The sequence below is a fragment of the Nycticebus coucang genome, chromosome 1, assembly GCF_027406575.1.
Source record: "Nycticebus coucang isolate mNycCou1 chromosome 1, mNycCou1.pri, whole genome shotgun sequence".
Taxonomy (NCBI): domain Eukaryota; kingdom Metazoa; phylum Chordata; class Mammalia; order Primates; family Lorisidae; genus Nycticebus; species Nycticebus coucang.
Genome location: NC_069780.1, coordinates 8,717,795 through 8,736,121, shown reverse-complemented (window position 1 = coordinate 8,736,121; position 18,327 = coordinate 8,717,795). Strand labels below are relative to the sequence as shown.

The 18,327-nt window shown below is 42.4% G+C and overlaps 1 protein-coding gene and 1 non-coding gene across 4 annotated transcripts in view; both read right to left on the bottom strand.

Annotated features, from left to right (window-relative positions):
- BMP2K (BMP2 inducible kinase) overlaps nucleotides 1-10,227 on the bottom strand; it is a 145,151-nt gene extending 134,924 nt beyond the window's left edge. For 2 of the 3 annotated variants that reach the window (XM_053591169.1, XM_053591255.1), the window contains exon 1: nucleotides 9,552-10,227. In XM_053591169.1, the coding sequence (XP_053447144.1) occupies nucleotides 9,552-9,723 (172 nt within the window). In that variant the 5' untranslated portion in view covers nucleotides 9,724-10,227. The remainder of the gene's footprint in view (nucleotides 1-9,551) is intronic. The other variant, XM_053591333.1, reaches the window with a different exon arrangement.
- On the bottom strand, nucleotides 930-1,032 carry LOC128592680 (U6 spliceosomal RNA). The gene has a single exon (XR_008381972.1). It is a non-coding gene; the product is annotated as a U6 spliceosomal RNA (small nuclear RNA).
- Nucleotides 10,228-18,327: the final 8,100 nt, after the last annotated feature.

The window sequence follows — 18,327 nt, the reverse complement described above, 5'->3', positions numbered from 1 at the left end:
CCTAATATCATCCACTGGGTAGTCAGGATTCCAACTTCCAACATGAGAATTGGGGAAGGGGAGTCATACTCAGACCATAGCAGAAATCATGTGAGAAGCAAAGGACACGTCGTAAGAGTGAGAGATTAAAGCTAGAGAGGTGGGTTGGGAATCACATTGCAAAGGACCTTGAATCCCACAGTTATGAGTGTGTACTTGACTTCATTAGCCCCAAATAAGAGAGTGACATGAGTAGAAGGCCATCTCAGGAAGAATAACTACAAGGAGTACAAGCAATGGTTTGGCAAGAAAGAACCTGACAGAACAGTCTGAATGCCAATGTAATTCTGAGTGGCAGTGAAGACGCAAACTAAGGCTCACAGCACTAGAAGCAGATAGCTCACACACACCACAGGGAGACTTCTAACCACAGTTACTCCAAGGCGGCTCTCATACTCTTCCTCATATACACTTTCCAAATAAAATCTCAAAAGATAAGAGTTTATTTCCTGATACCTTCTAAAATCCATATGAGAGCTGTCTGGTAAGCATCTAGCCATGTATGTCTCTATTTTTTCATATTATATTGCTGGATACTTTCCGGACAGCCCTCGTATATTCCAAATGAGTCACCTGAAAAACCCAAGACAGTAAAATAAGCAATTAAAGTGTGTATCTTTGAAACTAAACAGTATTCTGAAAAGCCGTGCAATTTTATTTGAGCTCTTATCCCCTGGTCTCAAGACACATCACATAAGGCAACTTCTTAGAAATGACTTTTTTTCTATTTCTCTACCAACGTTAAGAAAGACAGAAAGACATAAGAGAGGAAGAGAGAGAGGGACGCAGGGAGGGACAGGAGAGGGGAGGGAAGGGGGAAGGGAAAGGAGGAAGAGGAGGGAGGGAGGGAGGCAAGCTTTTCTAATGATTAAAAAATACTTGTATTTATTTTAGATATAGAAGGCTTCACAAATTTCTGTGTCATCCTCGTGCAGGGGCCACACTACTCTTCTGTACATTGTTCCAACTTCAGTATATGTGCTGCCAAAGTACCACAGAAATAATTTTATACTGTGGGATAAAAAATAAATTGCTAATCCATTGTGAAGTTTGTCAAAGAACTCAAATGTATAAAAGCCAAACACAATCCTTTCATTATGGTCTCAATACTAAAACTGTTCACAGCTATCCCTCCCAGCCCATGCTCCTCCCTCATCAGAAGCAGTGAACATCAATTCTACAGTCAGAAACAAGAGGATACTAAAATGGAAAAGGCTGTTAGAAGTTCATCTTTCCCCACTTCAATTTTTTTCTTAAGGAAACTGAGGTCCAAATGCCACAAATCAAGTTAGAGGAAGAACAGGGATTGGCAGCTGGCCTGACCCCCCCCACCCCCCACTGCCATTTTCCTCCAAGAACGCACTATTTCAAAGATAATGAAAAAAAAGTTAAAATAAGTAAACCAACACCAATAATCATTTCATGTTTTAAAATAATATCTATTGCAAAATGCCTCTCTCAACACTATATCCCAAATTATGCCCTTAATGTTACCAGAACTCTGCAAGACTAGGATAAACCAAAAATTCCAAACACAAAGTCTCTCCACGGAAAGGCCTACAACCACTTCACTGCAGACTTTTAAAACTGTCAGCAGACATGTGCTCACTGACCTCATTTGTAAAGAAGATACACACAAGGATCTCCAAATTAACTAAGTGCCCAACTATTTAAAACAGCTCAGTCATTAACCACTCAACTTCCCAACTCAATAGCAGGCCTGTGGACAGATGATGGTTCACCAAATGCATGCAAAATAAAACCAAGGAATAAACAGTCCCAACTCCTTAGAGATGAAACTTTATACCCAGACCACTAGAAAAGTGTGGCCACTTTGAAATCACAGTTTACAACTCTTAACTTTGGCATCCCAAGTCAAGGCTTTAATCATTTTGATAGCTACCAAACGTGCTCTAATAGATGGGTATGGTCTACCTCAAGTTTTGACCCTAAGAAATGGCACAGAAACAAAGAAAACCAAAATAACATAGAAGCTCTTGAAGAAAACTACAGAAAACCCAGAATCAATGTGCAGACACCAATCCCACCTTCTGGTATGTTCTCTAATAAGAACATCAAGGACTCTTTTTTCTCTCCTGCAGACCCCCCTGATGAAAACTACTAAATACTAATTCATTTTCACTGTTTTTTAAATTTTAAATGATCAAAGACTAATGTTAGAATAATGTTTTCAATTAATTGAAAGATTAATGTTTTCAATCTGCTTAGCATGATAACCACAACAGTTAACTACAGCTAAAAGGAAATTTGGAATATCTGTGCAACTTGGCACTTTTATTGGAGATAAATGCATAATGTCCACTATGCTTGTTGAAATACTGAAAATTAGGAATAATTTTAGTAGTTTTTTCTCGAATAAAACTGCCACCTCTAGAGAAAATACGTGAGTGGACAATCAAAACTATGTTCTAGGAGTTATCCCTACAATGATAACATAAACAACCCCAAAGTTGTTTTTTAGGGTTTTTTTTGAGGGGTGGAGGGTTTGCTTTTTTTCTTTTTGAGAGCGTCTCACCCCGTTACCCAGACACTCCATGAGAGTGCTTTGGTATCAGCCTAGTGCCCAGCAACCTCAAATCCTGGGTTCAAGCAAACCTCCTGAGTAGCTGGGACTATAGGCACCACCACAATGACTGACTAGTTTTTCTATTTTTAGTAGAGATGGAGCCTCTCTCTTGCTCAGGCTGCTCTCAAACTCCTAAGCTCAAGGGATCCTCCTGCCTCTGGCTTCCCACTGCTAGGATTACATGTGTAAGCTTATTTGCCCAACTCTATTCAGATTTTTTTTTATAGAGATAAATGTGATACCTAATAAATACGACTATAATTTCAGAATCGGATTCACTGAAAACTTACAACAAATCTAAAGTTCACCCGTTTACTGAGGTCAGGATGCCCTGTTAGGCACAGTCTCACATCATCTTCTTCAGGTTTCACAATAGACATTAAACTCCATGTTTCTGAGGAGCAGACAATGTTTCCTCAAAGTTTACTTCAACAAAACAAATTGCTGGGGGTACAAGACAGGGATTGAGGACACAGATAAAGAGAACATAAAACTTCACAATTACATGTAGCAATACTTTTTAAGCTCAGTCACTGTTGCAGAACAAAGAAAAATAAAATTTCAGTAAAGTGACTATAAAGAAGCATCTGGGTTATTCTTTATTTACTATTTCAAGGGAGCTAAGTGAAATATCTCTTTTCTACTTTGACCAAAGTAGAAAATTCAGTAAAGTGCCCTCCACTGGTGCTTTTCAATATGCAAATTAGGTCTTACATTCCATTGAAGAACATTACCTGCTTAAAAAAAAAAAATCAAACATTATTTCTTTTGAAAAGCATTTTAATATCCATGGTACATCCAGGCAACTTGTGTAATATTAACAGCAATTAAAACAGAGTTCTTCTAGCCTCGAGAATTTTACTATCAGCTGGGGGTGGGGGCGATAGGAAAGGAACAATTATCAACCACCTTAGTGTTCCCAAGGGCTTACAAAATTGTACCTTAAATGTGGTAAAAGGAAAAACAGCAAAAAGCAAATAGCTGTAAATGTCCACAGAGAGGAGGAAGCCATCATGACCAGTCGTGACAGAGCAGGAATTACACGCGCAGAAGCAACGCCAGGCAAGTGCACGATTCAGTCAAGGGTGGAGCAGATTGTGGCTGGAGTAGAGTATTCAGAGACAAGATTTAAAGGATAGGTTAAGGACAGAGTATGGATAATTGTGAATGCCAGGACAAAAAATGTAATCGATTATGACTTCTTGGCCACACAACTGTTTACTCCATCCCCTTCGTGAAATACCCGTATGTTTCCAGGTATCAGATTCTCTTGTTATTCCTCAACCCCCTCTGGCAGCTGCTTCCTTGCCTGTTTTAAATCAGTGGTTCCTGGACCAGCAACATCAGTATAACTGGGGAAAGTGAGGCAGAAATGAAAATTCTGGGCCTCACCCAGACATAATCAAACATTAGGGCTCAGGTTCAGCACTTTGTGCTTCATCAAGTCCTCTGAACAGTTCTGGTCAACACTGATGTTCGAGACCAATGCACTACAAAGCCCTTCAGGGAGCACCTTTTCATTCCACTCTCCTCCTTCATCCATCCTCTCCCAGGGCTTTAAATAACAGCCAAATGTTCAGTGATGAGAAGTATCTCTCTAAGCCCAAAAGCTTGTTTTCAGACCACATACCCAACTCCCTAGTTAACATTTCCTACCAAATATCTCAACTAAACATGTCTGGAACTACTGGATATCTTCCCAACACCTCAAAAAAAAAAAAGGAAAAAATCCATCCCTTCCCTTATAAATGGTACCTCCATCCAAGAGTTGCATAAGCAGGGTTTCTGCTAAAACCATCAAGGCCTTCCTTGATTTCCAAATCTACGCTGAACGTTATTAAAACCTTGACCATTTATTCACTTCTTGACACCTAGTATTAACTTAGTGATTTTACTATGCTGGTTTAACATTAGTCTTTCACACTAGTCTGTAAGTTCCATAAGGACAGACACGTATCTCCACTATTGTTCTCCGATACATTAAGTAGCACTTAACCAACAATGCCCAGCACACAAAAGGCATTTCCTATATACAGTAGAACATCTGTAAGTTGACTGTAACAAACTGGTCAACATATGGAGTGGTCAGCATAAGGAACTAGTCCTATTGATTACATACATGTAATGCATGTCTGGTTTACCAGCATTAGGTCAATGTAAGGAGGTGATCACTGTTAGGAGGCGCTCAACTATGGCTGTTCTACTGTAGTTGTGGAGTAGAAAAATCCTCCCCTTCTTCTACCCTGTCTTCTTTTGGGAATGTCAACTTAGAAGTTATGGGGCAGCCACTGTGCAAATGAGACAGCACACTTAAATGCATCATTTCCCTGTTGATTTATATATTGCAAAACCAGGTATATTTTACAACTCCCTATAAAAGTAACAATGAGAGAAAATTGCCTAATACTTAACCTAAATTCATTGACCCAAATCTAAGCAAGCATGTAACTGTGAGAGAACGACCCAGCTACTTTTAAAGAACCCTGTAGAAAAATCCGGCCTCTAACAACAGACGCTAACCCTCAGATGCTCCCTCACCCACACCCACGTTACCATAGTCACACTGTCATTCCTATTCAGCCCCCAGAACCTCATGATTAGATTCTATCAACACGTTCTTGCTGACTGCCCAGTCTCAACATCCTCCTTTAGGTCCATTTTGTACCAAGGACCAACTTCTTCCCAGTATCAACCAATATTAAATTCCTCAGACTAGCACCAAAGACTTCTCATGGTATGTTTTAATAAAAACTTAGGTTACACTGAATTAATCCTGTGTGCTTGACAATTTGATACTATTTCAAGCTAAAATTCACATGAATCCATCTCACTTCTACAGCTGAAAGTTGGCATTTGTTTAGCATAGACTCCTGAAACTAAACCAGCAGTTCTCAGCCTGTGGGTCGTGAACCACAGGAACTGTATTAAAGGGCTGCAGCATAAGGACGGTTAAGAACCACTGAACTAAACAGTTTTTGAGAAAAACATAAAAAGACCTCACCATATCAGTCCTCTAAACCTTAAACAGGAACTAAAAATGTACAGATTGTCAGCATTTTCAAACATTTGAAAAGTACTTGACTAGGAAGACATTAAGAGACCAAGTATCTCTCTCAGGAAAGAAACTACACCCACAGTTTAAACACACAATGTAAATATCCTACTGAGAATCTCGGATGAATACAATAGAACCCAGGGCGGCACCTGTGGCTCAGTGAGTAGGGCGCCTGCCCCATATGCAGAGGGTGGCGGGTTCAAACCCAGCCCCGGCCAAACTGCAACAAAAAAATAGCCGGGTGTTGTGGCGGGCGCCTGTAGTCCCAGCTGCTTGGGAGGCTGAGGCAAGAGAATCGCCTAAGCCCAAGAGTTAGAGGTTGCTGTGAGCCGTGTGACGTCATGGCACTCTACCTGAGGGCGGTACAAAAAAAAAAAAAAAATACAGTAGAACCTTTGCAAATTGACCAAGTCACAGTGGAAGGAGTCAACATAAGGAAGTAGACCTACTGGGCTGATCCATGGTGCAGTCTCATCTATGACAATTAGGTCACCTCAATGGGAGGTGGTCAACTATGGAAAGAGTCTACTCTATATATGTGCAAATGCATATCTAACAACATTAATCTCATTATTTGGGGGTTCCATGCCTCAAAATTCACTTGAGATACCTTTTGAATCCCCAAAATCCCTACTCATGTCACTCTCAGTCATTTGCAAACATATGCACAATGGTGAAAAATTTTTAGTTTCCTGAATTGCACATTCTTGTTTCAGCTTTTACACTGTAACCAAGTGTCTTTTTTTACAGTTTGTTTAGTGCCTTTTTTTTATTTTTGTGCTTTTTACTGATTTTACTGTTGTAAAATGGTCCCCAAGCCTGGTGCTAAAGTGCTGTCCAGTGAAACTGAGTCCAAGACAACCATGATGTACCTCACAGAGAAAACATTAAGTGTGAGATAATCTTCATTTGGGCATAGTTACATGCTGTGGGCCATGAATTCAACGTTTGAATCAACAACACATATTTTAGAAAGTGTCTTCACACAGACACACATAAGATTATATATTGATCAGTTAACAAAAACGCTGTGAACATTTCTTCCAGAGGCTGGCAGGAACATGACACTATTTCCCATAGGAGCAACAGTTCAGCATCTGCTATTTCCATGTTCATGGTGACTTTTTGGAACATAACTAATTATATAAAAAAAGACAAAGAGAGGTAAACAAGAACTAATTTATTAGAAAGATACAGCAGAAGTCCTTCTGAGTACGCTAGCTACCTGTGTTTGCAGTAGCAAAGCAAAAACACCTTGGGGCCCAGCGTCTCCTGGGTCCTGGCACGTTTAAACAACACCAAGCCAAAGCAGAAAACATAAAATCTACCACATTTGTGTTTTGGTCTGTCCTAGTATCAATCACTTTTCCCACTCAATGTTACACCTCTCAACCCAATTTGGGTATTCTAAAATCTAACGCCTTTTCACAAGCACTTGGCCCAACCTTAAAACTAGGCAGACCGGTCAATTATTGATTAATCATGCTTAAATGTGAGTTAGACTTACACTTAGACATACTGCCTAAATTGTGGACCAAGTGAAAGGGAGAGAGATCTCAAGCACCTGAATGTACTTCAACATATTGTCTAAACTGTGGCAAAACTTAAGTGAAAGGGAAGAGGGGATATCAAGCACCTGACATAAGAATAAATCAGCCCAAATCAAAAAGTAAACTGAATAGGGGGCGGCGCCTGTGGCTCAGTGAGTAGGGCACTGGTCACATATACTAAGGGTGGTGGGTTCAAACCCGGCCCTGGCCAAACTACAACAAAAAAATAGCAGGGTGTTGTGACAGGCATCTGTAATCCCAAGCTACTCGGGAGGCTGAGGCCAGAGAATCAGCTAAGCCCAAGAGCTGGAGGTTGCTGTGAGCTGTGACGCCACAGCGCTCTACCAAGGGCAACAAAGAGAGACTCTGTCTCTTTAAAAAAAAAAAGAAAGAAAAAAAGGAAAGACTTGAGATTAAAAAATGAATAAATAAAAATAAACTGAATATAATTTTAGTTGGCTGTGTGCTGGTGAGATAGGGAATACACAGGGCAAGAAGCCTAGGCCTTGGCCTCCCCTCTATGGCAGACTTAAAGCTGGAGTGTAGGATGAGGCAGTTCCGTCTCCCCAGAGGGCTTGTTTCTTCAGCCCTTGCTTCCTCCTACTACTCAATCGCTGATTTTAAAAGAAACTACAAAAGTCACTGGAACACTCAAACAGTGGAGCTTGGAACACTCATAATGACATTAGTGCTTAAAAGTTTTTTTGTTGTTCTTTGTTTTTGTGGTTGAATAAGGACTCTGTCTTTGAAATTCATTTTTATTTTCATTTTCCAAAATTACTTTTTATTGAAAATGGCTTGCTTGCTGGTAAAGATATGCTTAGCACGGTGATACAAGTCACAAATTCAAAGTCTAGTTTGTAAAATGTTAATATTTTCTATTAAATAAAAGACCCACCTGGGGTTTAATGGAAGGAAGTTGAGTGTAACACTACTCAACCTACACTTTGGTTACTTTAGTAACAATTCAAAGACAAAAGTATAGCTAGTGAGCTAGCCCTGTCTTCTAAAAACCTACAACCCAATCTAAATCAATACTTGAAATTAATGCATAATAAAGAGCTAGAAAAATTTACAGCATAATAAATCTTTTATTAAGACCATTCATCACATACTCATTCTTTTGACAAGGATCCTCCTCCTCCCTCCTCTTCAAGGTTTGGCTAGGCTCATTCTGGGCAATGGTTTACAGAACAATGACATCCACCTGTGCGTACATAATTTGATTTCTTTCTCTTTAGAATATTTCACACAAAAATCTTCAGGTTTTTCTCTTGCACTAATTTACTATTGTATATACCTTTAAAAAAAATACAAATGGAATCTCAGCCTACAGTTTTCAAACCACATCAATGTCTTAACAGAGAACCAAAACTACTGTCTTCGATTTCTTTTAACCTTAGAACTTAAAAGGGCCATTCATTTATCAACAGATTATTTCTTATAATCTTTTTAAAATATTTATTCTGTGATATCATTTTGCAATTAAAAACTCAAAGGTCAATGAAGCATGCAATACACAAGAGAAAAGTTTGCGTACCAGACAATTACACCAGAAATACAAAACTAAAGATTTTTTTTTAAATGGAGTGAACATTTTTGCAAACAGACTACTACCTGCTGTCCTAACCTGTTACAGATAATAAAGGATCAACAGAACTCCACAAGTGGAAGTTACCAGCTTTCATAACACCTGGTAAAGTGCTACCAGAGACTTGCAGGAAGGGCCTGAACAGCACCTTGTCCCATACAGAACAATCTGAACTACAAAGGTAAAGGCCTTGAAAGGTTTCCGTGCTCCCCCAAAGCAACCTGAATTTGGGGCAGAGTATCGATACACAGACATACTGTTTTGCAACTGATAACTGAGTAAGAGCGAACCCAAACTCGACACCGGGGGCTGCAGGGTCCCGTGCCCCGCAGCGCGGGTGGAGGTTCGGGCGCAGGGGCCACCGCAGGACGCCCTCCTGCGCCCCAAATGGCAGAGCCGAGCTTCAGTCCTGCCACATCTGACCCTGCACTGAATCTCTGGCTCAATCATGACACCACGCCACTTGCTAGCACGTCTTCTGTTTATTTCCTTGTGTCAAGAAAAAACACTTAAACTCGTAATGCGAAAACCGTGCACGGGTCAGAGCTGCCAGAAAAGCCGGCTTGGGAGCCAGAGCCCGAGCTGCTCATGAAGCGCCCGGGCTGGACCACCAGGGGCGGCAGAACAGGGTAGACAAGCCGAGAGGGCGAGCACCTGGGGCAGCCGCCGCCACACCCCAGCCCTCCCTCACCTGACTGCCCCAGCCTTCCCGAGCGCCCGCACCCGTACCTTCGGCCAGTGACTCCTCCAGGGTGACCTGGTAGCGGCCGACCGCGAACACCCGGACCCCCACGGACGAGCTGCCGGAGCCAGAGCCCGCGCCGACCCCGCCGGCCCCGCCACCCGCCGGTCCGCCGCCGCTGCCGCCCTCCGATCTGGGCATCCGCGAGAACTTCTTCATGGTCCCGCCGGCGCGCTGGAGGGCGCGAGGAGCGCGCAAGGGCGAGCCAGAGGGCGAGTCCCCGGCCGGGGCGCCGGGCGACAGCGAGGGTTCTGCGCCCCTCGCCGGTCCGAGCGTCGGTGCGCACCGCGGCCCGCCGAGCCTCACATTCCGCGCGCCCCGAGCCCGCCGCCCGCTCCGCTCGGCTGCAGCTGCCGGGCTCCCGCAGAGGGCGGCGGGAGGGCGGGGCCGGGGCGGGGCTCCAGGGGGCGGGCCCGAGTGAGGGGGTGACGCCGCAGCCGCCGCCAGTGCCCGGAGCGCCCGCCGCCTGCCGAGCGCTGGGAGGGTGTGGGTGGGGGGGAGGCGGGGCGGCCGGGCCCTCCGGGGAGCAGACTGGACCTCTCGGGCCAAACCCTCAGGACCGCTGGCCGCCGCGCCGCAGCCCCCGCCCGACCCGCGCCGCCCGCCACTCGCCGCCGTTGGCGGTGCGGCGCCGCTGAACCGCTGACTGAGGCCGGGCGCCTCGCGCAGGCGCGCTCCCCGCGCCGCCGGAAGTGACGGGGCCGGCTCTTGTCACGTGGGGGGGTGGAGGCGGGGAGCGTGGGGGGTGGGGGTCCCGTGTCCCGGGGTCGCCCCGGGAGGGTTCTGGCCCAGCCTGGGGTGCCCGGCTTCGAGCAGTGAGGTGGCCTGGGCGGTGGTTCCCACGCTGGCCACGCGGCCGGGTCTGTCATCTCCCTGGGAGTCGGTATGTCTCTCCGGGGACTTAAAAATGCCAACAACTTTACCCGCACTAAGGAACTTCTCGCTTGGTTTGTTAGCCGGTTTCCAGACCTGCTCCCCCGAGAACCTCCTTCCGCCCTCACCCCGAGCGTGGGACGTAGGAGCTGGTGGAGGACGTGCTGTCGCCGCTCTGCAGTTCGTGAACTACTTAGGAGAACTTTAACTATCTCACGCGTGCTGGACCGGCCTTAGGGTAGCCAGAACAGGTGTTGAGGCCGTTTACAGACCGTTCAGAGGTTTACAGAATCGCCCAAGGTCACGCAGCTGGCTCTTGGTAGCAGGAACCATCCTTTGATTCTTCTGCGCTTTTGATTATTCTAATAAAGTAGGGCAGACTTAAGGCTGCTTGGAAGCAAAAGCATTGGAGTCTCCCTCTCCTCTATTAACAAAGAGAAATGCCCTCTTAAAAAAAAAAAAAATGTTGGGCAGTGCCTGTGGCTCAAAGGGGTGGGGTGCGGGCCCCGTGTGCTGGAGGTGGTGGGTTCAAACCCAGCCCCGGCCAAAAACTGCAAAAAAAAAAAAAAATGTTGCGTCAATTTCATAGACTGCAGGAGTCTCAGAGTGGTAGGAAATGGTAAATTGTAAAGAGCAGCCAAGTCTTAGCTCCAGCCTACTTTTCCACATACGAAGACAGGCTCACTATGCCCAGAGGTTCAAGTTTATTAAGTCAAGCAAAAAAATCTCAAAAATTTCTCAATTTTTTAAAATACTTGCCAAATAAACTATCTGCGGGACTCCAGTCACCTTCTGGGAAAGTAGATGAATGTGGTTCTATTCCCATTCCTAGTTATGCTTTTTAGTGAGATACCAGCAGGAACGTTGGAAAACATGCTTAGCCAAAAGGCTAGGGCTTAAACTCCTTCCTTCTTTCTTCTCTGCTGCTTGAAGAGAGACTGTTTCTGCCAGCACTGAAACAGTGCTCCGGATTTGGGCATTTTTGCTGCATAACGCACTAAACTAATAATCTTCATCCAGAGTCCTGACCTTTCAACATTGCAATGGAAGTGAGAGGTTGTGTCAGATGATTGGCGTGGTGTGGCAGCAGGGGATTTCTATTTAGAAATAAACTGACCATTTTCCTTAGTGTCGGGGTTTACTGTAGAGTCTCATTCCCATATTTGAATTGCCCTTTTCAAGTAGAATATAGAAATTTAATCATTTCATGTAATTCAAAACCGAAATCAGTCTACCAAAGTCCATGCCTGATACACATACAACTTCACCTGATCACAGCACGAGAATAAAGTCTTCTATAATCAGTTTGAAATTAAACTTAGCACAAATGCTGTGCTAAAGAAAAAGTAAAGAATCCTCCACTTTTTACTTAAAGGAAGTCCGTTACAGCTTCTCTTTGGCATATCCCAATGATCTTGCTTTGGGGGCCATAATTACCTAAAATAAAGTTTCCTTGGACACACGCACTGAGATGTCCTGACAGTGGATCTAGTAACAAAACAGACCAAGTGCTAATGGGAAGGTAGCACCCACAACAAAATAGATAGCTGGACGAAGGGAGATTCATGTCCTGGATGGGACAGGGCTGGGTGGCTAAATATTTCCTGGTACTCGCAATGGCATGCAATTTAAAACTTATGAATTATTTATTTCTCTGATTTTTCATTTAATACTTTTGAACCATCGTTGACCTCGGGTGACTGAAACCTAACAAAACCTAAGATGAGGGGAGCTACTGTATTACTAACAAGAAGAACACCAAATGTTGATAAGCACTTTTACTGCAAAAAGATGTTGCTGTCCATTGTCCAACTGTACTCTTCTAACAAACTTGAGAATTAGAAATGTGTACCCCTAAACCAATTTGGAGGTAGAAATTGAGATACTACAGATTGTAACCAGTAGAAAAACTATATGGAGAATTTTAGTCTTTCATATTTTTTTCAGAAAAATTTACAGGCATATGTGGGTGTTAATTTTCAATTTTAACATAAAATGAATTTACTGGTTTCTAGGAGACTATTCATTTTAAAAACTTTCAAAAAAAAAAAAAACTTTCATTTTAATGAATCATATTATTCCTAGATGTAATAAAATACCTGGATTGTTCTTGTGTTAAAACCAGCCCCCGCCAAACGGCAACAAAAAAATCACCGGGCAATGTGGTGAGCGCCTTTAGTCCCAGCTACTGGGGAGGCTGAGGCAAGAGAATCGCCTAAGCCCAAGAGCTGTAGGTTGCTGTGAGCTGTGATGTCACAGCACTCTACTGAGGGTGACTCTGTCTCAAAAAAAAAAAAAAAACAACAACTCTGTAATGCGCTAGGTAATCCTTACAACAAACTAAAAATTCTGACACTTGGTCTGAAAGTTCAAGAGATACACAAAAGTCAAATCCATGCCCCAAAGCAAACTTCTGTATCAACACATAATATTTAACACATACAGTATATTTTGTTAGTGTTAGGTTACTAACATACACATTTATGATTTGTAAAAGATTCCATGAATTTTTTGTCCTGTAACATTTTTTGAGTCAACATAGCAGGATATTTCTCTAAATGCATATCTTTTTTCCAAATATTGTGTTTGTGTGTATGTGTGGTTAGAGCTTTACTGGTCTTCCCTGGGATATATTGGGATTACTGAACTGATTTGTATCATAAGACTTATAATACTATTCAGATTTGAAGGCAAAACCAGTTACAGTGGTTTGAAAGCGGAAATGTTGGTGAATATAAAGATACGGAATTTGCTGCTGATGTTTAAAAAGGAAGTATTTTCAATCTTCATATCCAGGAAAGTCCTCACTTTGTATATTTGGGGTTCCATGCAGAGGACAGTCCCAGGCATTGTGTGGGGCAGAGAAATAGCCTCTGTTTCCCTTACTTACAGTCCAGATTCGAAGTTCTATAACAAGTTCTGTCTTTTTCTTGTTGGCAAAAATATTTTTTGCAAATGCCTGCATCCCTTTCTTTGCGTATTCCTACAACAGCTTCCCAGTAGTAGTGGCCAGAGGTGAACTGAGATGAGCCCAGGATAGAAACTGAGTAGCTGAATCTTTCAGCATGCTCTTTCAGGCTCTGTTTGATACTTCCACATTGGACGTTGTTCAGATCATCAGAAATGATGAAGAGCTTATTAGCTGTGTCACTATTCACAGTTGTATCCGGTTTACTGGTGTATTGTAAAGGATACAACTTAGGAACAGCCTCCTGGACTAGATGCATAGGACACCACCTCCTAGGGCCATGGCTGTGACAAATACCCGGTTTAGTTTCCTCTTGAAAAATGAAATTTCTAGGGAAAAAAAATGTGTAAATAATGTAGATTCTGGGCATCTTAAATAGTGGCATTGACGTGATTTACAGTTGAATCACAGGTACAGAAAGTTTAATAAAAGTAAAAAATTGAAATTTCATTTCAGTTCTCTACAGTGCTCTGCTAAGTGCTCAAATCTTTCAAATTATATATATCTGTACAAATATAAAAATTGTTGGAAAGTACCCACATAACGAAGACTCTTTTAATACACAGAGATTGCATCACTTTTTAGTTTCACATGACACCATTCCGATAGTTAACCGATCACTGTGGATAACTAAAAGATCAAGATTCTTAAATGGGGGCGGCGCCTGTGGCTCAGTGAGTAGGGCGCCGACCCCATATGCCGAGGGTGGCGGGTTCAAACCAGGCCCCGGCTGAACTGCAACCAAAACATAGGTGGGCGTTGTGGCGGGTGCCTGTAGTCCCAGCTGCTCGGGAGGCTGAGGCAAGAGAATCACGTAAGCCCAAGAGTTAGAGGTTGCTGTGAGCCGTGTGACGCCACGGCACTCTACCCGAGGGCGGTACAGTGAGACTCTGTCTCTACAAAAAAAAAAGATTCTTAAATGGGAAGGATTTTGACAAGGAAGGTGAAATTATTTTTATGTCTTTGTCTTCTACTGAAAAACTATAACCCTTCTTGGTATTTTGCTGTGTATTTCACCGTAGGGGGCAGGTGAGAAGTCAGAAGACTGACACAAATTAAACAAACATGCCTCTCCCAGAAGGCTTGCTGCAGTGCCACATGGACGGTATAACTCATCTCCTCCAAGTCAGTATTTTCCTTTGATAATGTGGCTTCTATCAGCATCAGGCTCATTGGGCTCCACTATTGATAATAATTATTAAATATTTCTCCCGCCTAACATTATTGCTTTATACCTAGTTAAATGTTCATATCTTTGCTTTCCAAAATTGCACAAGTTTTAAAGTACATTAAAAGAATATATTTATCTTTATTCTTAGATGCTTTTATATAGCACTAGTATTTAAATCCTCTGTTAAAACTACTCAAGATCATCACTGTACTTTGTAAAAAGTCATATACATCTAAAAAATCAATCTGATAGTATAGTTTAAAACCCCAAAGGCTCACAAATATTCTTAGCAGGAAAAATAACCCATTTCTGTGGTAGAGTTTTTCCTACAACTTGATCGTGGTTTTAAAACAGACTACAGGGGGATAGGCCACTTTAACACCAAGAGAGGCACTTTTCTCAAATAGCTGAATGGAGTAGCTGCTGGGGGATGTTCAGCCCACAAGCACAGCACCGTACCTCATGACAGGGATAGCTTTCTGCCTAGAGAAGTATTTATCCTAGAGTAGGATCAAAGTCACATTTCTACCCTCTCTTTTGAAAGCTTTGTGTTTCCTTCCTGTGGCCAAGCTTATGTCTTGCTCCTATTACATTTAAATAAAACGTCAGCAGAGTATAAAGTCAGAGTTCATTCTTATTGGGCACTTGCAACCTGCCAGTACTATTCTAAAGTGCTTTACCTGTATTAACTAAAACTTTATGCCATACTCTGAGATAGGTTCTGTTATAACTCCTACTGTGCAGAAGAGTAGACTGATAGGCAGGTCAGGTCACATGCCCAAGGTCTGTGACTTGTAGCAAGATTCAAAACCAGGAGGCATGGCTTTATGACTCACGCTCCTAGCCACACACCATACAGACCCTTTAAAAATATGCCATAAATGACCTAATAGCTACAGTCTGAAGTGATAAGGGGACCTCCAGCCACTCACCTCATATGAGTAGGCTGCCACTACTCATGGAAACCTACTATAATAAGTGAGATTATGATTAAGTCCAACTACCAAGCATTTTTTAAATTTAACAAATATTTGCTGAATCTCTAAAATGAATAAATCACTGTGGATGGGGGAGCAGCTAGGAGAGGCCACATAAGTTGAACAAGGCAAGCCACGGTTTTGGAGTTTACATCCTTTCGGAGGGGATACAATTATCTATAGAAGCACATAATAGAGATGGGGGCAGATTGGGAGCAGAGATAGAGCTGATTGTAAGCTCTGTAGAGAAATGATGAGTTCTGAGGTTGTGTTCTTATGGTACATTGCCTTGAACTCTTCTCCTGGAAGCATGATGGATGCTGTAATCTTAAAAACTTCTGGAGATAGAAAAGCAGCTGTCTCAGATTGGGAAGCAAGTGAGCAGTTCCAGGGGGGAAATATTAAATTCTATTAAGTTTTGTCCCAATGTGTTGAACTGATACTGACTCTCTCCACAACCATGGGAGTCCCATATGCACACGCAAAAATCTGTGCAAGTTACTGTAGACACAGAGGAGGAAAGGACTGAAGCTAACTTCAGCTCTGGCTTCCATCATTCATCGAAATTCACATCTTGTTTTGCCAAGACTTCTGCCAGACGTGGTATAGACTATTGAATTCCCTCAATGTGCTAGACAGTACATAGGCCAATTCACAGTAAGAACCCCAGAAGTCTGGTAAGAATCACAGAATTTCATTGCTGGAAGATGATACGATAAAACGGAGAAACTGAAAGGGGATTATTGAGCACCTAGAATGTCTCAGGTCTTAGGCTTTGCCCTCTAGATATGTGACCTTTTTAATCCTGGAGCAAGTGAAGTAGATAGTAAATAAATAGTACCCCCACCTTGCTGCTATCTACTCCAGCCAAGGCTGAACCACTTCCATTTCTTACCAATCTGTTGATGACCTTAATGCTCACAGCGGCCCATGGGCCGCATGAAGCGGTGCGAATTGTATTTGTTCCCATTTTGTTTTTTACTTCAAAATAAGATATGTGCAGTGTGCATAGGAATTTGTTCATAGTTTTTTTTAACTATAGTCCGGCCCTCCAACCGTCTGAGGGACAGTGAATTGGCCCCCTGTTTAAAAAGTTTGAGGACGCCTGGTTTAGAACATCTTGTTCTTTCTCAGAATCACCTGACTCGGTGTGGAACTCCAAGGCCACCTTCCCCCGAGAGCTTTCCTGACCTCTGCCACATACAAGTCCCAATTAGAATGAACTCATTTGTACCCCATACAACACAAAACAGACCTCCCAAACTGTACCTATTACTTACCAACCAGGACATCTTTATATGCCTGTCTCTCTGTATGCTTAAGAGTTTTAAAGGAAGGAAGCATGCCACATTGTTGCCTTAAAACCCAGTGTCAAGCCACATACTTGACACATAGTGAGTATTGAATAAACAAACAAGACTTAGCCAAGAATCCAGTAAGTGGTAGAGCTATGGGGTTGAGACCAGGCTCAAGTCTCAGATCTGTCTGAAACTCCAAACTTCTTAACCTATCCAGAAACTCCAAACTTCTTAACCTATCTATACCTGAGTTACGGTCATCTTTAAAATAGGAAGAATCTGTGTTTTATTTTCAGTGGCAGTGTTGGGAATTTTTGGAGGGCTGGGAGTTGGTGTGATCTGTGCATATCAAATAATATATAATAAGTACCAGTCACAGTGCTGGACATACAGTACGTAATCAAGAAATGTCAGTTCCCTTTTTCTATGTGGTCTTGTTCAAAGTTATGCTTGAAGTGACAGCCAGGACCCAAATTACTGTTACCCCTTCTTCACAGGTGCCTCATATATATAAGCTATTCATTCTTATTTTTGGTGAGTTTTAGCCTTCTTGGTATATATCATTTTATTTTATTATTCTCTATTTTGGTAGACTTTAAACTGCAGTTGTAGTTGAGGACAAGATAACTTTGGAGCAGGAAAGAGCCTTTATCCTGGCTGAAAGCTAGAGCAGTGATTTCAACCCCTGTGCCTTGAGAGGATGAAAGATCACTAATTAAATTATTTTCAAAAGAAGCTCAAAGCACAGTAAGTATATTCTTTCTTTTACTCTTTTTTTTTATCAACATAATTTAAGTGTGCTATGGAAGTTTATAGGTTCAAGTGTACCGTGAGAATAAAAAAATTTGAAGAGCATTGTTCTAGAGGGTAAGAACCGGAGTAAGTGGCACTGAAGTGCATCGGCCAACTTAAACCTGGATGGTTTCTTGGGTCTTTGAAGGTAGCCTTAAAAGACAAAATGCAGGTACTTGAAAAAACCTGAAACCTGAAAACCTGAAAAAAAAAAAAAAAAAGAAAGAAAGGAAATTTTTCAGTGAATAGAACTGTAGGAAAGGATATTCTGATTCTGGAATGGAAAACTTAAGCAAAGAGGTAAAATCAGAACAACATGACCAGGAGAATGCTGTAAGTCTAATTGTTAAAAAGAGGCTGGGGGTAGCGGCTCACACCTATAATGTTAGCACTCTGGGAGGCTGAGGTAGGTGGACTGCTTGACTTGAGCTCAGGAGTTGAAGACCAGCCTAAGCAAGAATGAGATCCTGTCTCTACTACCAAAAATCGAAAAACTACCTGGATGTTATAGTGGGTACCTGTAATCCCAGCTACTTGGGAAACTGAGGCAAGAGGATCATTTGAGTCCAAGGGTTTGAGGTTGCTGTGAGCTGTGATGCCCAGTACTCTAGCCAAGGCAAGAGAGTGAGACTCTGTCTCCAAAAAAAAAAAAAAAAAAAACCTCTCAAAAAGATAAAGATAGTT